Raw genomic sequence first — 25,716 nt, 5'->3', positions numbered from 1 at the left:
CAGTGGATGTTCATCACATTGACGGGCGGGGTTGGGGCTCGCCAAGTTTTTCTTTGGTTGTTGTTGTTATTACGTGGTCCTCCCGGTGACTACCTGGTCTCGGTGACCCCCGGACCGTGAGAGGAACTCCGCCAGAAAGATATATGATTTATACGCTTTCGTAACGCAATCAATATGAATTCCAGTCAATAAGAAACCCCACACCAAGGATCCGGAGTAATCAATAATATATTCCCCAAGCAATCAACAACCATCAACAATCAATCCAATATTACTAAGATGGCCATCTTATATATGTTCCCCCTTTTCCCCACTCACGACCCCTTGTGGTCACTGTCCCTCACAATGTCTCTGGGCCCCTCCAGACCAAGGTGGAGTTCAGCTTCTCCACACACGGGCGGTTGAACGAACCCCTGGCTGACGTGCTCCCCCAACGTACACGTCGCGTACCGGGAACATGGCTGCAGCGCACACCTCCTTGCCAAGCAAAGCGGGCAAAGCAACGTGCGGCTTGCCCAGTGCGCGAGGCCCAGGTGCGACCCGTACGCGTCCTTGTAGACGGTGAGGCGAACTGTGCCGGACGCTTGGTTCCGTGCACGAACCCACGGCAACTTGACGTGTAAAGGGGTAATTACCCCGCGCAGGTAACTCCTTTCGCCAGTCGGGCTTTCAAACGCCGATTCTGTTACGTTGCTCAATATCGATACCGCTCGCGTCGGAGCTCGGCGAGGAAGAGGAAGATCGCCGCTTCTCCCGGACCTCGTGTCTTTTTTTCTTCCGTTTCCGGTCTCCTTTTTCCCAGAAGGGCTCCTGACCCTTTAATCACAACAACCTTTAATCGACTACACATTAATAAGCAAAGACCTGAATAGTAATTCACATAAATCCGTAACACTCCCCCCCCCTTCAAGAAAGAAAGTTTGAACCCAGCGAGAAGTTTCTTTGCCGGCCAACTTGGATAAACAAACCAGATAACTCACCCCCCCCCCCCCCCCCAAATCATCAGTTCCCCCCAGGCACAGTTATCACTTAAAAATAAAGCAACAAAATTTTACACAATCCCATAGATTAATTCCCTCTGGACCAAGCGTCAACCATTTCTAGTTTCTCTTGAATGACGGTTAAGAGGGGGTGACCAAAGCCCCCAAATTTAAACCTCTCGATAGCACTTTTTCGGGAGGCCCAGCTGAGTATTCCCTAAATGGACGCCTTAAGGAATGTGGAGTTCACGGTTAGTCCGGGGAGGAAAGTTCACTACCTGGACGCCTTTAAGAACGTGGCGTTCACGGTTAGTCTGTGTAGGAGCCCCGGCTTGGCGGCTCCCCCGTATATAGTGCTTCAACTTCTCCAGACTCCTAACAGTTACGGTGGGACCCCTGGTCCCAGCCGTTACCTGACTGGCGGTCTCCTTCTCGGCCAGTGCTCTGACGTTCATTCTTTCGGGAGGTGCTCTAACTCTGGGAGCCTCCATAGTAATATCGGCTGCTGCCAACCCCAAAACTACTGCCAAGTTGTCCTCTTCTGTAGACCTCTCGACGCCTACGAAATGCCTTCCCTACTGTTATGGTCCGACCCTCCAAATCCTTACCATTCCAATTCTTCTCTGCCTCTCTGGCGTCTCTTGTGCTTGCAAACGTGACAAAGCCGAACCCTCTTGACCGTTGCGTTTCCCTGTCTTTTACCACCCGCACTTCCAGCAGTGGCCCATATCTGTTGAAGACAGAGGTCAGAACTTCTTCCTCTGTGTTGAAGTTCAGTCCCCCTACAAATAACTTGGAACTTTTGTCGCCATCCCGAGCGGGGGTGGTGTTATTTCCCCTGCGGGGCTCTTTACCCACCCTCGGGTTACCATAAATTTGCCCCCCGGCCAAATCATTCCCGATAATCACAGATACTCCCTCTACAGGAAGCGTGGCTTGTAAACCGAGGGTGACCGGTCCTGACACCAAATCGGAATTCCAAATGGATGACATGAAGTGGGGCCCTAACACAGCCACCGATCCCTTGTAACCGAACACTATCACCAGTTGCGGTACTCTTTGACAATGGCAAAATGCCTTCAAGCATTAAGGATTGATGGGCTCCTGTGTCCCTCAAAACCCTAACCGGTCTTGGGTTAGTCAAGTCTCCCTTGAGTGAGACCAACCCCTCATAAATAAATGGTTGGTAACTCTTCTATGGGCGATTTCTTACGCTTGCCATCGCATTCGGAGTGGTAATAGTCGGACTCCGCTCTGGGTCTTCCCTTTTCATGAGGTAACAACTGGACATCAAGTGTCCAGGTTTCTTGCAAAAAGCGCAAGTAGGCCCGGAGGAAAAACTCGTGGTCTGCCTCGGGCCCCCCGAAAAATAAGTTTGTCTTGGGCCCGTAGCCCTCTGATTTCGAACAGGTGGGGTATCCGCGTTGTCCCCATAATCCTCTCGAGGCCGCCGCCATGTATTGTCGTTCTCCGCACCGGGTGTTCCATAACTCCCCTGCTGAAGTCTAGGCGAGGAGCTAGGTGTGTGGACCCCTATCCGGTGTGTTAAGGCATAATCATCTGCCATGGTGGCTGCGTCCCACAACTTTGGTACTTTCTTTTCCTGCAGGTACACTTTGATGTCCTCGTGGACACACTGTTGAAATTCCTCCACCAGGATCAAGTCACGCAATGTTTCAAAGTCTTTCCCGACTCCTTTTGACTCACACCACCGATCAAACATGTTTTCCTTCACTCTGGCAAACTCCACATGGGTTTCACTCTCCCTCTTCCTGGCATTCCTGAATTTTTGCCGGTAAGCTTCCGGAACCAACTCATAGGCTTTGAGGATGTGCTTCTTCAAAACCTCATAATCTGCACATTGGTCCATTGGTAGCGCCGAATAAATCTCTTGAGCTTTACCCACCAGCACACTTTGCACTAGAATGGTCCAGGCCTCCTCCGGCCAGTTTAACTGTCGAGCCACTTTCTCAAAGTGTGGAAAAAATTTAGTGACTTCCTTTTCACTGAAGGGTGGAACCAGCCTCACATGTCTGCCCACATCCCAGGTGTTCTGGCTAGGTGTCGACCCCATCAGCAAGGGTGGTACCTCTCCCCGTTCTCTCATTAAATCCAGCTCGTTGAATTGAGGTGTTTTTATTAGATATTGTTATGGTTTTTAGAACCTTCACTAGTAAATTTTAGTAAATGTTTCCCTTATAAATGTTCCCCTGTAAATAGCCCCATCAATTGGCTTGTTAAAGATCGCACCCTAGTTAGTCCATGTACAACACGTAGCGAACCATAGGACCTCTCCATAGTTATTTCATTATTATGTGTTTCAGTTAAGGATCTGTTCCCAATAGTTGAATCTGCGTTGCATTAATCAAATAAGATAGGCCCCAGTACTTCGTTTGCCAGCAGCGTTCGCTGCTCCTTGCCTTGATGCGGTTGTTGGCCCCAAACTGCCATGAGCCATGCGGTCAAGCCGAGGAAGAAGGGGGAGGAGCCACCAGAACAAAGTGTGGCACGTCGACGCATCGGCAGAGGTGGAGTCAGCGAGCCCTTTGCCGGCCAACCAGCGCCGAGGTGAGCCAACCGGTAGGCGTGTCATCAGAGCAGGCGGCTTGATTCCAACACGAACAATAAAAGCGGCTGGGATGGACTGCTTCAAGGGAAAGACGTAATCCGGCAGATGAGGGAGGTACCAAGCGAGCATACCGCTGGATCGTGAGGCAGAAGAGTGGGTCCGTGACGGCGACAACAATACAGTAGCCAATTGACATTGTCCGACCGTGTGTGAAACCGAATACGTGAAGCTGCCCCTGGCTGTTCGCTTCCAGCCCGGAGCGTGGACATGGAGCGGACCTCCTTGCTGTGCCTCTACCCGAACCTTCCAGCCCTGCTGTCCCACTTGGACCCTTCTCCTTCGTCCAGTCATTCCTGCCTGCTATTCCCCTTTCATGTGAGTCTGTTTGTCTGTCTGGGGCGTTGATAATTATATAAGACTGCTTAAGCCTGTCCTGTGTCTTCTTCTTCTTCACTGTATATTACTTTCGTTTACTCTTCTTTGGTTTTGGTTTTGTAAATAGTTAATAAATGTCTGGTATTCCTTACTTTGGTTTCTTCTTTCCTCCAATCGCTTTTGTCCCTTCTTTCGATTGAGTACCTGTGGCACGATTCGGCCAACCGCAATAGTCGGGTTTAGTCCTTTGTTAATGGCTCGAGCTGCGGATTGCTAAACCGCTCGGCAAATACCATCTTGTCCGTGGTTCGAGCGGTACTTGTCTCCCTGTTTTGTGGAGGGATTGGTAAAGGTATTCGGGAGAACACCTTGACCAATAACCCTGACCAATTTCACCCTGCAAAAGAGCGTTATGAGTACCAGGACCAGATACGGCCAGCTTAACAGGCCAAGGGGATTAACTCCCCCTCCCCCTTGCTAAGGGGAGTGCTGTCTCTGAGATCCGTAACAATATTTTCATGATTCTCGTTCTTTTTGAACTGATGTAAATGTGTTTATTCAAAATGGTGAGCAAAAATATGATGGATTTATTATTTGGTGTTATTTAAGGTTATATTTTCACTTTACTTTGGGTGTTTCTCTGTTTTTTGTGTTCGGGAATTTTATTTATATTTTTTTTCATCAAAATAGATTTTTAATTTGATATTTAACATGGACGTCCTTATTTCTGATTTATTCTTTTGATGATTATATTTGTATTAAACTGATGAGTTGGTGTTTAACTTGGATGCTTGAGCAGCGGTCTATTGGTTTTATTGTGGGTTTCTGTTGAAGTTGATTTGATGATGCTTTGATTTTGAAATAATGCGGTGTCTCATTTTCAGTCATTACTCAATATCCTGTTTTGGAAGTTAATTTGACATTGAAAGAAGAGTTTTATGATATTACTATGAATATGAGGCTGACATTTGCAAAAACTTCAGCATTTACTTGTTCTCCACGTTGAGTTACTTCGAACAGTTTCTTAACATTATTTTGAATGGAAATCGTCCATCACACTGTTTGGCCATCAATTCTACTCCTGAAGAATTTCACCAATCTTAACATGAATGAATATCAAGAAGCTCAATGAGAAATTTTCAGTTTACCTTGCTGTGCATATGAAGATTATTTTTCTTCAAAAAGAAACATCCTCACAACAGTCTCTTCCTGGTTGGGCTCTGTTGACCACATCTGGACTAAGTATTTCATCATCTTTTTGGTTCAAGGTCAGTGAAAGATCCTCAATAATATCAATTTGTTGGTGAATTGAAGATGAAAATCACAGTGGATGTTCATCACATTGACGGGCGGGGTTGGGGCTCGTCAAGTTTTTCCTTGGTTGTTGTTGTTGTGAATAATTTATTTCCCTTAATGCTTTTTGCTGAACCGGATATACAATTTCTATCTCTTTATTGTCGAAGCAAGTTTCCTTTTTTGTGTTTCCCTGTTTTTTATCGTTCAATCACGGCTATATTTTATCAGAAACTGCGTCTTGCTCACCACATGAGATATTATTCCTCTATTTTTGTTGGTGGAAATCACCTGATATGTTTTTCAAACTTTCGTGTTGTGTTGAATTTTGATATTTCTAAGAAGAGATACACATTATAGTCACAAGTGAATGTATTTTGAGGTGTTTTTAATTGATATTTTTATGATTCTATTTATTTTTCATCTGATGTAAATGTGTTTATCCAAAATGGTGAGCAAAATAATCATGGGGTCATTATTTGGTGGAATCTAAGTTTATACTTTCACTTTACTTTGGGTGTCAATCAACGCAATGTTGTATTCCAAATTACTGCTCAATACTCTGTTTTTTGTGATGGAAATTTTTTTCCATCAGAATTTATTTGATATTTAACATGGACGTCCTTATTTCTGATTCATTATTTTGAGGATTGTATTTGTTTTTAACTGATGAGAAAGTGTTTAACTTGGATGCTTGAGCAGCGGTATATTGGTTTTATTGTGGGTTTCTGTTGAAGTTGATTTGATGATGCTTTTATTTTGAAATAATGTGGTGTCTCATTTTCAATCATCACTCAATATCCTGTTTTGGAAGTCAATTTGAATTTGAAAGAAGAGTTTTGTGATGTTACTATGAAAATGAGGCTGACATTTGCAAAAACCTCAGCATTTACGTGTTCTCCACGTTTAGTTCTTTTCAACAGTTTTTTGTAATTATTTTTAATTGAAATCGTCAACATAGTGTCTGCCATCAATTTCCTCCTAAAGAATTTCACCAATCTGAACATGAATGAATATCACGATGTGAAAAGACAAATTTGCAGTTTTCCTTGCTGTGCATATGAAGATTATTTTTCAAAGACAAAACCTCTGACAAACCTCTGTTCATGGTTGAGCTCTGTTGACCACATCTGAAGGAAGTATTTCCTCTTCTTTTTGGTTCCAAGGTTCGTGAAAAATCTTCAATAATATCCTTTGTTGGTGAGCTGGAGATGAAAATCACAGTGGATGTTCATCACATTGACGGGCGGGGTTGGGGCTCATCAAGTTTTTCTTTGGTTGTTGTTGTTGTGAATGATTTATTTCCCTTAATGCTTTTCACTGAACCAGATATACAATTTCGATCTCTTCATTGTCAGAGCAAGTTTCCTTTTTTGTGTTTCCCTGTTTTTATATCGTTCAATCACGGCTATATTTTAGCAGCAACTGTATCTTGCTCACCACATGAGATATTATTCCTCTATTTTTGTTGGTGGAAATCACCTGATATGTTTTTCAAACTTTGGTGTTGTGTTCAATTTTGATATTTCTAAGAAGAGATATACATTATAGTCACAAGAGAATGTGATTTGAGGTGTTTTTATTTGATATTGTTATGGTTTTTAGAACCTTCACTAGTAAATTTTAGTAAATGTTTCCCTTATAAATGTTCCCCTGTAAATATCCCCATCAATTGGCTTGTTAAAGATCGCACCCTTGTTAGTCCATGTACAACACGTAGCGAACCATAGGACCTCTCCATAGTTATTTCATTATTATGTGTTTCAGTTAAGGATCTGTTCCCAATAGTTGAATCTGCGTTGCATTAATCAAATAAGATAGGCCCCAGTACTTCGTTTGCCAGCAGCGTTCGCTGCTCCTTGCCTTGATGCGGTTGTTGTCCCCAAACCGCCATGAGCCATGCGGTCAAGCCGAGGAAGAAGGGGGAGGAGCCACCAGAACAAAGTGTGGCACGTCGACGCATCGGCAGAGGTGGAGTCAGCGAGCCCTTTGCCGGCCAACCAGCGCCGAGGTGAGCCAACCGGTAGGCGTGTCATCAGAGCAGGCGGCTTGATTCCAACACGAACAATAAAAGCGGCTGGGATGGACTGCTTCAAGGGAAAGACGTAATCCGGCAGATGAGGGAGGTACCAAGCGAGCATACCGCTGGATCGTGAGGCAGAAGAGTGGGTCCGTGACGGCGACAACAATACAGTAGCCAATTGACATTGTCCGACCGTGTGTGAAACCGAATACGTGAAGCTGCCCCTGGCTGTTCGCTTCCAGCCCGGAGCGTGGACATGGAGCGGACCTCCTTGCTGTGCCTCTACCCGAACCTTCCAGCCCTGCTGTCCCACTTGGACCCTTCTCCTTCGTCCAGTCATTCCTGCCTGCTATTCCCCTTTCATGTGAGTCTGTTTGTCTGTCTGGGGCGTTGATAATTATATAAGACTGCTTAAGCCTGTCCTGTGTCTTCTTCTTCTTCACTGTATATTACTTTCGTTTACTCTTCTTTGGTTTTGGTTTTGTAAATAGTTAATAAATGTCTGGTATTCCTTACTTTGGTTTCTTCTTTCCTCCAATCGCTTTTGTCCCTTCATTCGATTGAGTACCTGTGGCACGATTCGGCCAACCGCAATAGTCGGGTTTAGTCCTTTGTTAATGGCTCGAGCTGCGGATTGCTAAACCGCTCGGCAAATACCATCTTGTCCGTGGTTCGAGCGGTACTTGTCTCCCTGTTTTGTGGAGGGATTGGTAAAGGTATTCGGGAGAACACCTTGACCAATAACCCTGACCAATTTCACCCTGCAAAAGAGCGTTATGAGTACCAGGACCAGATACGGCCAGCTTAACAGGCCAAGGGGATTAACTCCCCCTCCCCCTTGCTAAGGGGAGTGCTGTCTCTGAGATCCGTAACAATATTTTCATGATTCTCGTTCTTTTTGAACTGATGTAAATGTGTTTATTCAAAATGGTGAGCAAAAATATGATGGATTTATTATTTGGTGTTATTTAAGGTTATATTTTCACTTTACTTTGGGTGTTTCTCTGTTTTTTGTGTTCGGGAATTTTATTTATATTTTTTTTCATCAAAATAGATTTTTAATTTGATATTTAACATGGACGTCCTTATTTCTGATTTATTCTTTTGATGATTATATTTGTATTAAACTGATGAGTTGGTGTTTAACTTGGATGCTTGAGCAGCGGTCTATTGGTTTTATTGTGGGTTTCTGTTGAAGTTGATTTGATGATGCTTTGATTTTGAAATAATGCGGTGTCTCATTTTCAGTCATTACTCAATATCCTGTTTTGGAAGTTAATTTGACATTGAAAGAAGAGTTTTATGATATTACTATGAATATGAGGCTGACATTTGCAAAAACTTCAGCATTTACTTGTTCTCCACGTTGAGTTACTTCGAACAGTTTCTTAACATTATTTTGAATGGAAATCGTCCATCACACTGTTCAGCCATCAATTCTACTCCTGAAGAATTTCACCAATCTTAACATGAATGAATATCAAGAAGCTCAATGAGAAATTTTCAGTTTACCTTGCTGTGCATATGAAGATTATTTTTCTTCAAAAAGAAACATCCTCACAACAGTCTCTTCCTGGTTGGGCTCTGTTGACCACATCTGGACTAAGTATTTCATCATCTTTTTGGTTCAAGGTCAGTGAAAAATCCTCAATAATATCAATTTGTTGGTGAATTGAAGATGAAAATCACAGTGGATCACAGTGAAAAACGGGCGGGGTTGGGGCTCGTCAAGTTTTTCCTTGGTTGTTGTTGTTGTGAATAATTTATTTCCCTTAATGCTTTTTGCTGAACCGGATATACAATTTCTATCTCTTTATTGTCGAAGCAAGTTTCCTTTTTTGTGTTTCCCTGTTTTTTATTGTTCAATCACGGCTATATTTTATCAGAAACTGCGTCTTGCTCACCACATGAGATATTATTCCTCTATTTTTGTTGGTGGAAATCACCTGATATGTTTTTCAAACTTTCGTGTTGTGTTGAATTTTGATATTTCTAAGAAGAGATACACATTATAGTCACAAGTGAATGTATTTTGAGGTGTTTTTAATTGATATTTTTATGATTCTATTTATTTTTCATCTGATGTAAATGTGTTTATCCAAAATGGTGAGCAAAATAATCATGGGGTCATTATTTGGTGGAATCTAAGTTTATACTTTCACTTTACTTTGGGTGTCAATCAACGCAATGTTGTATTCCAAATTACTGCTCAATACTCTGTTTTTTGTGATGGAAATTTTTTTCCATCAGAATTTATTTGATATTTAACATGGACGTCCTTATTTCTGATTCATTATTTTGAGGATTGTATTTGTTTTTAACTGATGAGAAAGTGTTTAACTTGGATGCTTGAGCAGCGGTATATTGGTTTTATTGTGGGTTTCTGTTGAAGTTGATTTGATGATGCTTTTATTTTGAAATAATGTGGTGTCTCATTTTCAATCATCACTCAATATCCTGTTTTGGAAGTCAATTTGAATTTGAAAGAAGAGTTTTGTGATGTTACTATGAAAATGAGGCTGACATTTGCAAAAACCTCAGCATTTACGTGTTCTCCACGTTTAGTTCTTTTCAACAGTTTTTTGTAATTATTTTTAATTGAAATCGTCAACATAGTGTCTGCCATCAATTTCCTCCTAAAGAATTTCACCAATCTGAACATGAATGAATATCACGATGTGAAAAGACAAATTTGCAGTTTTCCTTGCTGTGCATATGAAGATTATTTTTCAAAGACAAAACCTCTGACAAACCTCTGTTCATGGTTGAGCTCTGTTGACCACATCTGAAGGAAGTATTTCCTCTTCTTTTTGGTTCCAAGGTTCGTGAAAAATCTTCAATAATATCCTTTGTTGGTGAGCTGGAGATGAAAATCACAGTGGATGTTCATCACATTGACGGGCGGGGTTGGGGCTCATCAAGTTTTTCTTTGGTTGTTGTTGTTGTGAATGATTTATTTCCCTTAATGCTTTTCACTGAACCAGATATACAATTTCGATCTCTTCATTGTCAGAGCAAGTTTCCTTTTTTGTGTTTCCCTGTTTTTATATCGTTCAATCACGGCTATATTTTAGCAGCAACTGTATCTTGCTCACCACATGAGATATTATTCCTCTATTTTTGTTGGTGGAAATCACTTGATATGTTTTTCAAACTTTGGTGTTGTGTTCAATTTTGATATTTCTAAGAAGAGATATACATTATAGTCACAAGAGAATGTGATTTGAGGTGTTTTTATTTGATATTGTTATGGTTTTTAGAACCTTCACTAGTAAATTTTAGTAAATGTTTCCCTTATAAATGTTCCCCTGTAAATATCCCCATCAATTGGCTTGTTAAAGATCGCACCCTTGTTAGTCCATGTACAACACGTAGCGAACCATAGGACCTCTCCATAGTTATTTCATTATTATGTGTTTCAGTTAAGGATCTGTTCCCAATAGTTGAATCTGCGTTGCATTAATCAAATAAGATAGGCCCCAGTACTTCGTTTGCCAGCAGCGTTCGCTGCTCCTTGCCTTGATGCGGTTGTTGTCCCCAAACCGCCATGAGCCATGCGGTCAAGCCGAGGAAGAAGGGGGCGGAGCCACCAGAACAAGGTGTGGCACGTCTACGCATCGGCAGAGGTGGAGTCAGCGAGCCCTTTGCCGGCCAACCAGCGCCGAGGTGAGCCAACCGGTAGGCGTGTCATCAGAGCCGGCGGCTTGATTCCAACACGAACAATAAAAGCGGCTGGGATGGACTGCTTCAAGGGAGAGATGTAATCCGGCAGATGAGGGAGGTACCAAGCGAGCATACCGCTGGATCGTGAGGCAGAAGAGTGGGTCCGTGACGGCGACAACAATACAGTAGCCAATTGACATTGTCCGACCGTGTGTGAAACCGAATACGTGAAGCTGCCCCTGGCTGTTCGCTTCCAGCCCGGAGCGTGGACATGGAGCGGACTTCCTTGCTGCGCCTCTACCCGAACCTTCCAGCCCTGCTGTCCCACTTGGAACCTTCTCCTTCGTCCAGTCATTCCTGCCTGCTATTCCCCTTTCGTGTGAGTCTGTTTGTCTGTCTGGGGCGTTGATAATTTAAGACTGCCCTGTGTCTTCTTCTTCTTCACTGTATATTACTTTCGTTTCCTCTTCTATGGTTTTGGTTTTGTAAATAGTTAATAAATGTCTGGTATTCCTTACTTTGGTTTCTTCTTTCCCCCGATCGCTTTAGTCCCTTCTTTCGATTGAGTACCTGTGGCACGATTCGGCCAACCGCAATAGTCGGGTTTAGTCCTTTGTTAATGGCTCGAGCTGCGGATTGCTAAACCGCTCGGCAAATACCATCTTGTCCGTGGTTCGAGCGATACTTGTCTCCCTGTTTTGCGGAGGGATTGGTAAAGGTATTCGGGAGAACACCTTGACCAATAACCCTGACCAATTTCACCCTGCAAAAGAGCGTTATAAGTACCAGGACCAGATACGGCCAGCTTAACAGGCCAAGGGGATTAACTCCCCCTCCCCCTTGCTAAGGGGAGTGCTGTCTCTGAGATCCGTAACAATATTTTCATGATTCTCGTTCTTTTTGAACTGATGTAAATGTGTTTATTCAAAATGGTGAGCAAAAATATGATGGACTTATTATTTGGTGTTATTTAAGGTTATATTTTCACTTTACTTTGGGTGTTTCTCTGTTTTTTGTGTTCGGGAATTTTATTTATATTTTTTTTCATCAAAATAGATTTTAAATTTGATATTTAACATGGACGTCCTTATTTCTGATTTATTATTTTGATGATTATATTTGTATTAAACTGATGAGTTGGTGTTTAACTTGGATGCTTGAGCAGCGGTCTATTGGTTTTATTGTGGGTTTCTGTTGAAGTTGATTTGATGATGCTTTGATTTTAAAATAATGCGGTGTCTCATTTTCAGTCATTACTCAATATCCTGTTTTGGAAGTTAATTTGACATTGAAAGAAGAGTTTTATGATATTACTATGAATATGAGGCTGACATTTGCAAAAACCTCAGCATTTACTTGTTCTCCACGTTGAGTTACTTCGAACAGTTTCTTAACATTATTTTGAATGGAAATCGTCCATCACACTGTTTGGCCATCAATTCTACTCCTGAAGAATTTCACCAATCTTAACATGAATGAATATCAAGAAGCTCAATGAGAAATTTTCAGTTTACCTTGCTGTGCATATGAAGATTATTTTTCTTCAAAAAGAAACATCCTCACAACAGTCTCTTCCTGGTTGGGCTCTGTTGACCACATCTGGACTAAGTATTTCATCCTCTTTTTGGTTCAAGGTCAGTGAAAGATCCTCAATAATATCAATTTGTTGGTGAATTGAAGATGAAAATCACAGTGGATGTTCATCACATTGACAGGCGGGGTTGGGGCTCGTCAAGTTTTTCTTTGGTTGTTGTTGTTGTGAATGATTTATTTCCCTGAATGCTTTTTACTGAACCGGATATACAATTTCTATCTCTTTATTGTCGAAGCAAGTTTCCTTTTTTTTTAAGCCTGGTGTTGGCTTAGCTGTTAGGGTGCCGGCTTGGGATCCGAGGATCCTGGGTTCGAATCCCTGTAGATCGCTAAATTAACACAAGGGGGGTTGACTCAGCCTGTCATCCTTCCGAGGTCGGCAAATTGAGTACCTGCTTGCTGGGATGAATGATCCCGGTGTGTACCCCGGTTAGAATAGGTACCCGTATCCGTGCGCATCGTAAGAGGCGACTAAGGGTTGGTGCCAGGAAGGGCATCCGGCCGTAAAAACATTGCCTCAAACAGGGAACCATGATTGTCATGGGGCCCGCAAGGCTAACCTCTGCTCTAGCGGGGAAAATGGCCTTAAAACGATCATTCATTCATTTATTCAAGTTTCCTTTTTTGTGTTTCCCTGTTTTTTATCGTTCAATCACGGCTATATTATATCAGAAACTGTATCTTTCTCACCACATGACATATTATTCCTCTATTTTTGTTGGAGGAAATCACCTGATATGTTTTTCAAACTTTTGTGTTTGGTTGAATTTTGATATTTCTAAGAAGAGATATACATTATAGTCACAAGAGAATGTATTTTGAGGTGTTTTTATTTGATATTTTCATGATTCTAGTTCTTTTTGAACTGATTTAAATGTGTTTATCCAAAATGGTGAGCAAAAATATGATGGGGTTATTATTTGGTGTTATTTAAGGTTATATTTTCACTTTACTTTGGGTGTTTCTCTATTTTTTTGTGTTAGCGAATTTTATTTATATTTTTTTCATCAAAATAGATTTTAAATTTGATATTTAACATGGACGTCCTTATTTCTGATTTATTATTTTGATGATTATATTTGTTTTAAACTGATGAGTTGCTGTTTATCTTGGATGCTTGCGCAGCGGTATATTGGTTTTATTGTGGGTTTCTGTTGAAGTTGATTTGATGATGCTTTGATTTTGAAATAATGCGGTGTCTCATTTTCAGTCATTACTCAATATCCTGTTTTTGGAAGTTAATTTGAAATTGAAAGAAGAGTTTTATGATATTACTATGAATATGAGGCTGACATTTGCAAAAACCTCAGCATTTACTTGTTCTCCACGTTGAGTTGCTTTGAACAGTTTCTTGACATTATTTTGAATGGAAATCGTCCATCACAATGTTTGGCCATCCATTCTACTCCTGAAGAATTTCACCAATCTTAACATGAATGAATATCAAGAAGTTCAACAAGAAATATCAATTTACCTTGCTGTGCATATGAAGATTATTTTTCTTCAAAAAGAAACACCCTCACAACAGTCTCTTCCTGATTGGGCTCTGTGGACCACATCTGGAGGAAGTATTTCATCATCTTTTTGGTTCAAGGTCAGTGAAAGATCCTCAATAATATCAATTTGTTGGTGAATTGAAGATGAAAATCACAGTGGATGTTCATCACATTGACGGGCGGGGTTGGGGCTCGTCAAGTTTTTCTTTGGTTGTTGTTGTTGTGAATGATTTTGTTTCCGTTACGTGGTCCTCCCGGTAACTACCTGGTCTTGGTGACCCCCGGACCGTGGGAGGAACCCCGCCAGAAAGATATATGATTTATACGCTTTCGTAACGCAATCAATATGAAAGACCCAACAATTCAAGTCAATAAGAAACCCCCACACCAAGGATCCGGATTAATGGATGATATATTCCCAATCAATCAGCAACAATCAACCCTCAATCAACAATATTACTAAGATGTAGACTCATCAACAATATCTCTAAGATGGCCATCTTATATATTCCTCCCTTGAGCCCCACTCACGGCTCCCTCCATGGTCAATGTCTCTCACAATGTCTCGGGGCCCCTGTAGTTCGATCTCCGCACGTGGGCGGTTGAACGGACCCTTCCTGACGTGCTTCAACCATGCACGTCCCGTACCGGGAACGGCTGCTGCTGGGGGACACCTCCTCGGCAGCCCACCGAGGTCGGTGCTCGTGATCGTGGCTCCGGGGCTCGCAAAGCGCGCGAGGCCCCAGGCGCCTGCCGTACGCGTCCTTGTAGACGATTAGGTGAACGGTGCCGGACACTTGGTTTCGTGCAGGAACCCCCAGCAACTTGACGCGTAACCGGTAATTACCCCGCGCAGGTAACTCCTCTTGCCAGATGGGCTTTTCAAACTCAGCGTTCCCAACGCTGATCAATATCGACGCCGCTCGTGTCGGAGCTGGGCGAGGATCAAGATGGCCGCTTCTCTCTCGACCTTGTCTCTTTTTTTCTTCCGGTTCACCATCCCGTTTCCGGTCTCCTGTTATCAGGAGCGCCTCTAACCATTTAACCACAACAACCTTTAATAGAATAAACATTAATAAGCAATGACCTGAATAGTAATTCACATAAAGCCGGAATCCATAACACTCCCCCCCTTCAAGAAAGAAAGTTTGAACCCAGCGAAAACTTTCTTTGCAGGCCAAATTTGATAAACAAACAAGCTAACTCACACCCCAAATCATCAGTTCCCCCGGACACAATTATCACATCTCAAAAAACAAAGCAACAATATTTCACAAAACCCCCAGAGATTCCAAAGGTAATTCACTCTGGACCAAGCGTCACACTTCTAGTTTCTCTTGAATGCCGGTTTAGGGGTGGTGACCAAAACCCCAAAGTTAAACAACTCGATAGCACTTTTTCGGGAGGCCAAGCTGAGTATACACTACATGGACGCCTTAAGGAATGTGCAGTTCACGGTTAGTCCGGGGAGGAAAGTGTATTACATGGACGCCTTTAAGAACGTGGAGTTCACGGTTAGTCCGTGCAGGAAAGTTCACTACCTGGACGCCTTTAAGAACGTAGCGTTCACGGTTAGTCCGTGTAGGAGCCCAGGCTCGGCGGCTCCGCCGTATATAGTGCTTCAACTTCTCCGGACTCCTAACAGTTACGGTGGGACCACTTGCCCCAGTAGTCACCTGACTGGCGGTCTCCGTCTTGGCCAGTGCTCTGACAATCATTCTTTCGGGGGATGCCGTAACTCTGGGAGCCTCCATAGTAATATCGGCTGCTGCCAACACCAAAACTACCGCCAAGTGGTCCTCTTCTGTAGACCTCTCGACGCCTACGAAATGCCTTCCCTACTGTTATGGTCCGACCCTCCAAATCCTTACCATTCCAATTCTTCTCTGCCTCTCTGGCGTCTTTAGCGCTTGCAAACGTGACAAAGCCGAACTCTCTTGACCGTTGCGTTTCCCTGTCTTTTACCAACCGCACTTCCACCAGCGGCCCATATCTGTTGAAGACAGAGGTCAGAACTTCTTCCTTTGTTTTGAAGTTCAGTCCCCCTACAAATAACTTGGTACTTTTGTCACCCTCCCGAGCTGGTGTGGTGTTATTTTCCCTGCTGGGCTCTTTACCAACCCTCGGGTTACCATAAACCTGACCCCCGGCCAAATCATTCCCGATAACCACAGATACTCCCTCTACAGGAAGCGTGGCTTGTAAACCGACGGTGACCGGTCCTGACACCAATTCGGATTCCAAATGGATGACATGAAGTGGGGCACTAACACAGCCACCGATCCCTTGTAACCGAACACTATCACCAGTTGCTGTACTCTTTGACAATGTCAAAATGCCTTCAAGCATTAAGGATTGATTGGCTCCTGTGTACCTCAATACCCTAACCGGTCTTGGGTTAGTCAAGTCTCCCTCTAGTGAGACAAACCCCTCATAAATAAATGGTTGGTAACTCTTCTGTGGGCGATTTCTTACGTTTGCCATCGCATTCGGAGTTGTACTAGTCGGACTCCGCTCTGGGTTGTCCCTTTTCATGAGGTAACAACTGGACATCAAGTGTCCAGGTTTTTTGCAAAAGGCGCAAGTAGGCCCGGAGGAAAAACTCGTGGTCTGCCTCGGGCTCCCCGGGAAATAAGTTTGTCTTGGGCCCGTAGCCCCCTGATTTCGAACAGTTGGGGTGTCAGAGTTGTCCCCATAATCCTCTCGAGGCCGCCGCCATGTATTGTCGTTCTCCACACCGGGTGTTCCATAACTCCCCTGCTGAAGTCTAGGCGAGGAGTTAGGTTTGTGGACCCCTATCCGGTGTGTTAAGGCATAATCATCTGCCATGGTGGCTGCGTCCCACAACTTTGGTACTTTCTTTTCCTGCAGGTACACTTTGATGTCCTCGTGGACACACTGTTGAAATTCCTCCACCAGGATCAAGTCACGCAATGCTTCGAAGTCTTTCCCGACTCCTTTTGACTCACACCACCTATCAAACATGTTTTCTTTCACTCTGGCAAACTCCACATGGGTCTCACTCTCCCTCTTCCTGGCATTCCTGAATTTTTGCCGGTAAGCTTCAGGAACCAACTCATAGGCTTTGAGAATGTGCTTCTTCAATACCTCATAATCTGCACATTGGTCCATTGGTAGCGCCGAATAAATATCTTGAGCTTTACCCACCAGCACACTTTGCACTAGTATGGTCCAGGCCTCCTCCGGCCAGTTTAACTGTCGAGCCACTTTCTCAAAGTGTGGAAAAAATTTAGCGACTTCCTTTTCACTGAAGGGTGGAACCAGCCTCACATGTATGCCCACATCCCAGGTGTTCTGGCGAGGTGTCGGCCCAGTCAGCAAGGGTGGAACCTCTCCCCGTTCTCTCATTAACTCCAGCTCCTTGAATTTAATTTCTTTCTGAAGCGCCATGTCACGTTCCTTTAATTCCCTTTCAGCTTTTCTCTCCTCTGCTTCGAGTTCCCTTGCAGCTCTCCTCTCCTCTGCTTTTCTCCCTTCTAACCTTTCCTTGAGTTCTCGTTCCACTCTCCTTTCTTCTTCTGCTCTTTCCTTTTCTGCTTTCCTTTCCTCTGTTTTCATCCTTTCTAGACAGGTCCATGCCAGGCAGAAATGGCGCCGTTTTCCAGTCAAGGTTTTCTCAGTGGATTTATATACTTTTGATCATACTCTGTCGAATAAGCTTGTGGGCCACCCTGAAATTTGCCTCAAATCCAAGATGGCGGCCAAAAATCCAAAATGGCCACCAGAATAGCTAAAATAGTATTTCTGAGAGTTGCTTTTACCCATAGATGATTTTTTTTCAACTGATTGTGGCCTATTATGATAAAGAAAGATAACTCAGTCATAACTCAGCCATAAAAATTAACAATCGGTACTTTATTAACAAAATGGCCGCCGGGCAACTTCCGTATTACGGAAACTGCTATAACTTCAGTTCCGAGTGTGATATGATTATAATTTTGGTGTCCAGTCATATGTTTTTGGGGTCAAGGAATCCATATTTGTACTTTTTATTTCAGTGAAATCATTGGTTCATAAAGAAATCTAAGATGGCTGCCAATACTGGCCACCGATGTGGCAGATTCAGTCATGTCTTGTGCTCCATAATATATATTACAATACATTTTGATTCAATTTCTTGGTTTCCAAAGTCTGGTTATCCATTTAGTTGGTTTATCATGACACTAGCTCAATAGATCATCCCCTAAATCATGGATGAACAATAAATCCAAGATGGCTGCCGCTGAACGGCTCCTAGTCAGTTTTGCTTCGTCTACCAAACTACACAGGTTTATAAAATGTATCTGAATTCCCATTCAATATGATCCCCGGCTTTGGTTATGCTTTGGGAAAAATATGTTGTTCAAAAGGCACATAATCCTCAGTTACTAAGATCAAGATCAAGATCACTCTCTTCACTCTGAAAGTCTGAATAAAGTCCACAGGTATCCGAAGAAAGTTGTTCCATGGTGCTCTCCGAATTTTCCCCATCTCCTTGGTACTCTTCATCAACTTCAGATTCTTCTGCTCTTTCTTCTGCCCCACCGATACCTATAAAAAATGTGAATGGATATAGTCGGGATTCAAAACAGTAAATCATATAAAAATAACAAAATTACGATTGCATTTTGGACTTATCTACCTTGCTTTTCTCTTTCTCTACAGTGAACTTCACTGTCTTGTACATGTTTTCTGCTTGTATTCCTGTGTCTCTTCTTCCTTGAAGGCTGGCTTCTCTCTTCTACTGCATCTTCTAAATCTGCATCATACTCCGCGAGACCTGTAAGTGGAAGGTTACACATATTTAATCTGGATGAATGCACTGCCAGTGGGAATACATTGGAGGAACTTTATGACAGGAACGAAAAGCAATGATCAAAGTAATGATATATTTTTAGTATACTTACTTTGAATTTGTCTTTTCTTGCTCTTTTTCTTGGAGAGGCTTGGAGGGAGTTGCGGGCAGGTAAACCATATTGGCCTGATACCATCATCTGTATTTTCCCATCCTCTGTCAGTGATAGAAGGATACTCAATGTTTTGCTTGAGACACTGGTACCACACCCATGCCTGAAGGTCACTCCTCTTGAGGTGTTCATTGGTGCTACTCTCGTCTGGAAGGATGCTGGAACTAGATTTCACCTTTTGAGTGTTGTACGTTCGGATCCTTGTTTCAACAAAGCTTTCTTGTTCACTTCCAGAATACATGCAGGTTCTGAAGAAGCATTTAGCACTGGTAGCATCTTGAAAAGATTGATTTGATCTGCCCAGCTGAGAGAGTAGATGGGATTTCTCTTGTTTCAACATCTTCTTCAATGGCTTGATTTTGCCGATGCGAAATGGGAATGATGTCGTGTCACATCCAGTAATGCTATGATATGCTGGGAGAGTTTGACACACTTCATCTCCAAAATGAGTCGTTAGTTTCTTGACACTGACGTACCGATGGTCAATCTTCATGAACCAGTCTTGTGGTGGTTTGCAGACAGAATAGGCATAGCTCAAGAGGATCAGTACATCTGTATCTGAAGCCTTAATCACAACCGGACCTTCGCACTTGCTTGCATGAAGAACAAGCCTGGTGTCAGCCTCATGATGGTTGCAGGATTCAAGTTGTTCAAACTTAGTTTGCGTGATCAACCATGTATTCTGTTCCTCTGTCACGGTGAGTGGAATTCTGAGTTTCGATCTGACTGAATCACTTTTGAAGTAAGTGACCATAAATTTAATCAGCTCAGTCTTGTTTTCAGCATTATGCAGAAATGCGTCCCAATCTTTGCCTCTGGGCATACTCTGCTCGGGGCTTGTGATGTGGGTTCTTCTACCAGAGATCCCTCGGCGTCGTTGGGTTAACTCCTTTGTAGTGGACGTACAGTAGGAATCAAATATGATCCCAAGCTGTTTTGGGTTTGACTGGCTTGGTGGCATGCAGAATTTCAATAGGGCATCAGTGTATTCTCCCCAAGTCTGTTGAGCCGGGATTGACTTTACAGCTGCCATTCCGTCAATCAGCCAGTTGCTTCTATTTGGCGGTTCCTCTGTAGTTGATGAAGATTCCTCAATAAAGTAGTTCCTCAGCGCTGCTTTAGAACCTTGTCGAATGTCTCGTTCTGGTGTGGCAAGGGCAAGTGGAATAGTTGTCAGGGGGTGTGAATGTGCCTCTTCAGGGGTAGTTGCCTTTCCTACCAACACACCAAATGCTTGTCGATCCTCCTTGAGAACGTTCACTGCCTTTGGATTTTTCTTGACCTTCTCCATGCCCGTTTTGATCTTGAGATTCACAATCCTGTCAAAAATGTTCATTCTGCCTTCTCCAGTAGCCTTGAGTCTAAGGTTAACAAAGTCTTGGAATTGTTTCTCTCCTGCTTCGGTTGATGACAACAATCCACTGACAATACCTTGGTTAATTTCCACTCCAGTTTTCATGTGACGCGCAGAACCAATCAGAAAAGGGTCAAAGTACTTATCCAATTGGATGACTAGGTTGCGAACCATGTTGTCATGCTGCCTCCGTGCCCCTATTGTTGTTTCCTTGTGAGTTGAAGAGGTCAGGATATGCAACCTTTCCTTCAATCTTCCTCTGAGCTTTGCCATTAAGTGACTCGTTTTTATGAACGCATCTGTTGTCTGCTTGCTGGTACTGTAACCGCCTTGCATTGGACCACCCCGGACTTTAACCTCTCTGTTGATTGTGGTCTCAGTGATCAAGTCCCCATGGATCGTAGAAAAGGGCTCGCCAGTCATCGACCCTCCGAATCCATTTTGCAACAGATCATCCCAGGCATCTTTGTGATTCACCTTCAGATTTTGGAGATTGACGTGTTGGAATGTCAGGTACCTAGCATAGTTGATGTGCCCGAAAGCAAAGCACTTTGGAAGAAGCGTTCTCTCTGCTGCCAGGTGTGTTTCAATGCTCTTCTCCCTTACAGCTGCTATGAGGCACAACATTGCTGATACGTCCTTAAGATATTCTGCTATCATTTTGGCCTGAGTTCCTGCTGATTGCATCAGTGAGGTACAGATGTCCTTGAAAATAGGTAACTGCAGAACTGATTCAAGACTTGTCTTATTTGGATTGAACCTGAGGTTGGCGACCACTTCTCTCGTATACTCGTCCAATATGGAAGCAACATCTTGTGATTTCATCCTGTGCCTCAGTAGGGCCTCAAATGACTGTTTGTGTAGACGAATGCTTCTTGCGTAGTGACGTCCTTCAAATGCTTGAGCAACAGAACCATCGGCAATAGCTCCGGCATCTACCCACCAGTCCTTCAAACCAAGACATCCATACTTCTTGAAGAGAATCTTGAGGTTCACCAGAATGGTATGGAATCCTCCCATGAGTGGTATTATTTTGTCATACCTCTCCTGATGCTGATATAGCCATGAAATGATCAACATTTTGCTGTTGATTGCCTCATCTGCATGTGCAAAAATATAGTCCAGTTCAAGATCTTCAGCAATCTGTACTATCATGTCCATGTACCATTTAATCACATTGTCTCCCGGGGGCAATGGAACGACAGGAAGATACTCCAACTTGCACTTTGTAGTGGAGCAATCAGTCACAGTTTTCATGAATGAAGTCCAAGAACCTACAGGTCCCAGCACGTCTTTATCAATCTCAGGAAAGTATTCTTCTAGGCAGTCGTCACCAACAGTACCAACGAGAACCCAAGCAATATTCCGTTCCAGAGCATCGTGTAACACTTGTGAATCTCTGTAGTCATCATTGAAGTCGGGAAAGGATGGAGGGGGTGCTCTTTTCTTAGGGATTTTGGATGCTCCATAGTCAGGCTCCTCTTGCTCAATGATATTGGACTGTTTAAGTTTTGAAGTGTTGCCAGCGGCGGTATCATCAGCATGTACAGCCTGGAATATTGTACCAGTTGTGTGATGAGTAGTTTGGGCTCCCGTCAGCGTCTGCTGTTTACCATCTGAGTTATCAAATGTTATATGTACACTTCGACCCTTGACGAAACCTGGAGGTAGCATCTTCTTGTGCTCCATGCTGATGGACTTTGCCCAATTATTGTTCAAGTCACGGACATCTGTGTATGGTATTCCAACGCCACATCGATTCAAGAGAGTAGTTGCCTCTTTGCTACCAGTGATTCTATGTATGGTCAAACTCAAAGCAGTTCCTAATGGTGATCGCTCACCTTTGACCATTTTTTCCCAGCTCTGAGTTATAGCTGAAATTTTCTCCGCTTCAGCGTTGCTTGTAGCCGTAGCATACCCAAATGCGTTTGTAGATCTCCTGGGATTGATTGACCAAGAAATGGCATTGAAGATACAGTGAAGAGGTCTGTGACTATCGAGTAGATCAAACAGCTCATCTGGTTCAAGAGGCCATTTGATATCATACCTCTGTGAAAGTTTACGACGAATCAGCTTTGAAAATGCTATTGTCAAATCAGATTCACGTAGACCATTTCCTTCAATTGTAGCCGCAGAATACGATATCGGATTGACCGCAGTGGAATGGACAACTAGCCGGTTCCCAAACAAGTGGAAGTCGATGGCGTCACCAAATTTCTCAGTCAGTCGTTTTTTCAACATGCAGGTTTTTGAAATCGGAGGGTCCTCAAGTTCATTGTCTTCACTGATCTCCTTTATGTCCTCAATCAATTCTCTCAGGAAATACGCCTTTTGATCCTTGACTACCATGCGGTGAAACAGTTTGAAAAAGCTGTCCATAACCTCGGTAGCTAATCTATCCTTCTCTGCTGCATCCGCTGACAGCAACTTTCTATCATATGCATAGGTAAAATTGTCATAACAACTTTTATGATAGTACACATCAACTGCAAACATGTCATATGATGCTCCACTCAGAATAACATCGAGTCGCTTCGCTGCATCATGGAACTTATCTCCTTCATCTTTGATTTTCATGTCCTTTGAACGTTCTACTTTACTGACAGCATTCTTCTCGGAGCATCTACCAAGACCACCACTATTGTACGGTTTACTGTCATCTTTCGTATCCACGTTGCACACGAAACAGATTTGCTTTTTCTCAAGTGACCCCCTGCGTATCCTATACGCGGGAGCAGCAACTGGTTCATTCGACTCATGAATATTCTCTGAACTGGAAACGGGAAGTTTGCGAGACTGGGCTTCCTTTCGGGCAATTCTGTTCCGAAATGTGATTCTACAGTTCTCATGAATCTTGACATCATGGCCTGCACTAGATAGTCTCACAGCGGCTGATTGAAATTCAGCATATGGTGCCTGAGTACACAGACTCTTGTCAACTTTAACCCATCTTCCCGCTAATTCTTGAATAGACTGCAATCCCTCCTCAGTCATATTATAAGCTGACTCAACGTCCTTAATAGTTTCATTACAGAGGCAGCACAACGGTTTGTCGCCCCTTGCTAAACTCAAAATCGGCGTGGATGCCATTGTGCAACCCTTTTCTCCTGTGCCAAAAAAGTTTTGTCTTTATGTAGTAATTTTATGAGGATTCACTGTATCTGCTAAGCCAGGATTCATGGAATCATTTCTTTGCGTCCGCATTCATGGAATCATTTCTTTGCATCCGGATTCAAGGAATCTGAAATGGAAACCAAGAAATTGAATCAAAATGTATTGTAATATATATTTCACTGAAATAAAAAGTACAAATATGGATTCCTTGACCCCAAAAACATATGACTGGACACCAAAATTATAATCATATCACACTCGGAACTGAAGTTATAGCAGTTTCCGTAATACGGAAGTTGCCCGGCGGCCATTTTGTTAATAAAGTACCGATTGTTAATTTTTATGGCTGAGTTATGACTGAGTTATCTTTCTTTATCATAATAGGCCACAATCAGTTGAAAAAAAATCATCTATGGGTAAAAGCAACTCTCAGAAATACTATTTTAGCTATTCTGGTGGCCATTTTGGATTTTTGGCCGCCATCTTGGATTTGAGGCAAATTTCAGGGTGGCCCACAAGCTTATTCGACAGAGTATGATCAAAAGTATATAAATCCACTGAGAAAACCTTGACTGGAAAACGGCGCCATTTCTGCCTGGCATGGACCTGTCTATTCTAACCTTTCCTGGAGTTCTCGTTCCACTCTCCTTTCCTCTGCTTGTTTCTCTTCTCTCCTCTCTTCTGCTTTCCTTTCCTCTTCTGATCTTTCCTTTTCTGCTTTCCTTTCTTCTTCTGCTCTTTCCTTTTCTGCTTTCCTTTCTTCTTCTTTGATCCGTTCCTGGCTCCGTAATTGCAACTCCAGTTTCCGGAGCTCAACGTCTTCTGGTTCTTCGGGTAGCCACTCCCAGGCTAACTCGTCCCATGTTCCTAATCCCACCATAGATTGTATCACCGCGGTCTGCAACTCTGCCTTCCTCAAATTAGTTCGGACCTCCAAGTTAAAATGTTTGGCCAATTTCAAGAGGTCCGATTTTAGTAACGCTCGGAACTGTGCCTCACTCGGGGTTACCGCAAAGTTCTGTGCCACAAACGCCATGGTGCCTATCGTTAACACCTGTTAACCTTCACCCAAGACTTTACCACAATTTCCCAAACATTTACCAATTAATACTTAATTAATAAATTTAAATTAATAAAAATATTATTGTATTATTTTATACAATTTTATATCCCGGAATTCAATTGGACGAGCCCCCAGTTCTGTTACGTGGTCCTCCCGGTAACTACCTGGTCTTGGTGACCCACGGACCGTGGGAGGAACCCCGCCAGAAAGATATATGATTTATACGCTTTCGTAACGCAATCAATATGAAAGACCCAACAATTCAAGTCAATAAGAAACCCCCACACCAAGGATCCGGATTAATGGATAATATATTCCCAATCAATCAACAACAATCAACCCTCAATCAACAATATTACTAAGATGTAGACTCATCAACAATAGCTCTAAGATGGCCATCTTATATATTCCTCCCTTGAGCCCCACTCACGGCTCCCCCCATGGTCAATGTCTCTCACAATGTCTCGGGGCCCCTGTAGTTCGATCTCCGCACGCGGTCGGTTGAACGGACCCTTCCTGAAGTGCTTCAACCATGCACGTCCCGTACCGGGAACGGCTGCTGCTGGGGGACACCTCCTCGGCAGCCCACCGAGGTCGGTGCTCGTGATCGCGGCTCCGGGGCTCGCAAAGCGCGCGAGGCCCCAGGCGCCTGCCGTACGCGTCCTTGTAGACGATTAGGTGAACGGTGCTGGACGCTTGGTTCCGTGCAGGAACCCCCAGCAACTTGACGCGTAACCGGTAATTACCCCGCGCAGGTAACTCCTCTCGCCAGACGGGCTTTTCAAACTCAGCGTTCCCAACGCTGATCAATATCGACGCTGCTCATGTCGGAGCTGGGCGAGGATCAAGATGGCCGCTTCTCTCTCGACCTTGTCTCTTTTTTTCTTCCGGTTCACCATCCCGTTTCTGGTCTCCTGTTATCAGGAGCGCCTCTAACCATTTAACCACAACAACCTTTAATAGAATCAACATTCATAAGCAATGACCTGAATAGTAATTCACATAAATCCGGAATCCGTAACATTTCCCTTCATGCTGTTCACTGAACCGGATATACAATTTCTATCTTTTTATTGTCGAAGCAAGTTTCCTTTTTTGTGTTTCCCTGTTTTTTATCATTCAATCACGGCTATATTTTATCAGAAACTGCGTCTTGCTCACCACATGAGATATTATTCCTCTATTTTTGTTGGTGGAAATCACCTGATTTGTTTTTCAAACTTTGG

At 43.2% G+C, this 25,716-nt stretch overlaps 1 protein-coding gene across 1 annotated transcript; it reads right to left on the bottom strand.

The window, feature by feature from the left end:
• Positions 1-17,848: 17,848 nt before the first annotated feature.
• LOC144888901 (uncharacterized) lies at positions 17,849-20,424 on the bottom strand. Its single transcript, XM_078768596.1, has 3 exons — positions 18,900-20,424; positions 18,635-18,772; positions 17,849-18,543 (listed from the first exon to the last, which is right to left on the bottom strand). Exons 1-3 carry the CDS (start codon positions 20,416-20,418, stop codon positions 18,374-18,376), a joined length of 1,827 nt encoding a protein of 608 aa, XP_078624722.1. The 5' UTR covers positions 20,419-20,424; the 3' UTR covers positions 17,849-18,373.
• Positions 20,425-25,716: the final 5,292 nt, after the last annotated feature.

Source organism: Myxine glutinosa (assembly GCF_964187855.1).
Source record: "Myxine glutinosa chromosome 3 unlocalized genomic scaffold, kmMyxGlut1.1 SUPER_3_unloc_1, whole genome shotgun sequence".
NCBI classification, from domain to species: Eukaryota; Metazoa; Chordata; class Myxini; order Myxiniformes; family Myxinidae; genus Myxine; species Myxine glutinosa.
The sequence above is the reverse complement of the archived record's forward strand: the minus strand, read 5'-3'. Positions and strand labels throughout refer to the sequence as shown.

Excerpts from the sequence above, each read along its gene's own strand:
- LOC144888901 (XM_078768596.1), bottom strand. The coding sequence starts at position 20,418 with ATGAAAACTGGAGTGGAAATTAACCAAGGTATTGTCAGTGGATTGTTG. Across the intron at positions 18,773-18,899 it reads CAAGAAAAGACAAATTCAAA|GTCTCGCGGAGTATGATGCA; the intron begins GTAAGTATACTA and ends TTCCACTTACAG. Across the intron at positions 18,544-18,634 it reads TAGAGAAAGAGAAAAGCAAG|GTATCGGTGGGGCAGAAGAA; the intron begins GTAGATAAGTCC and ends CATTTTTTATAG.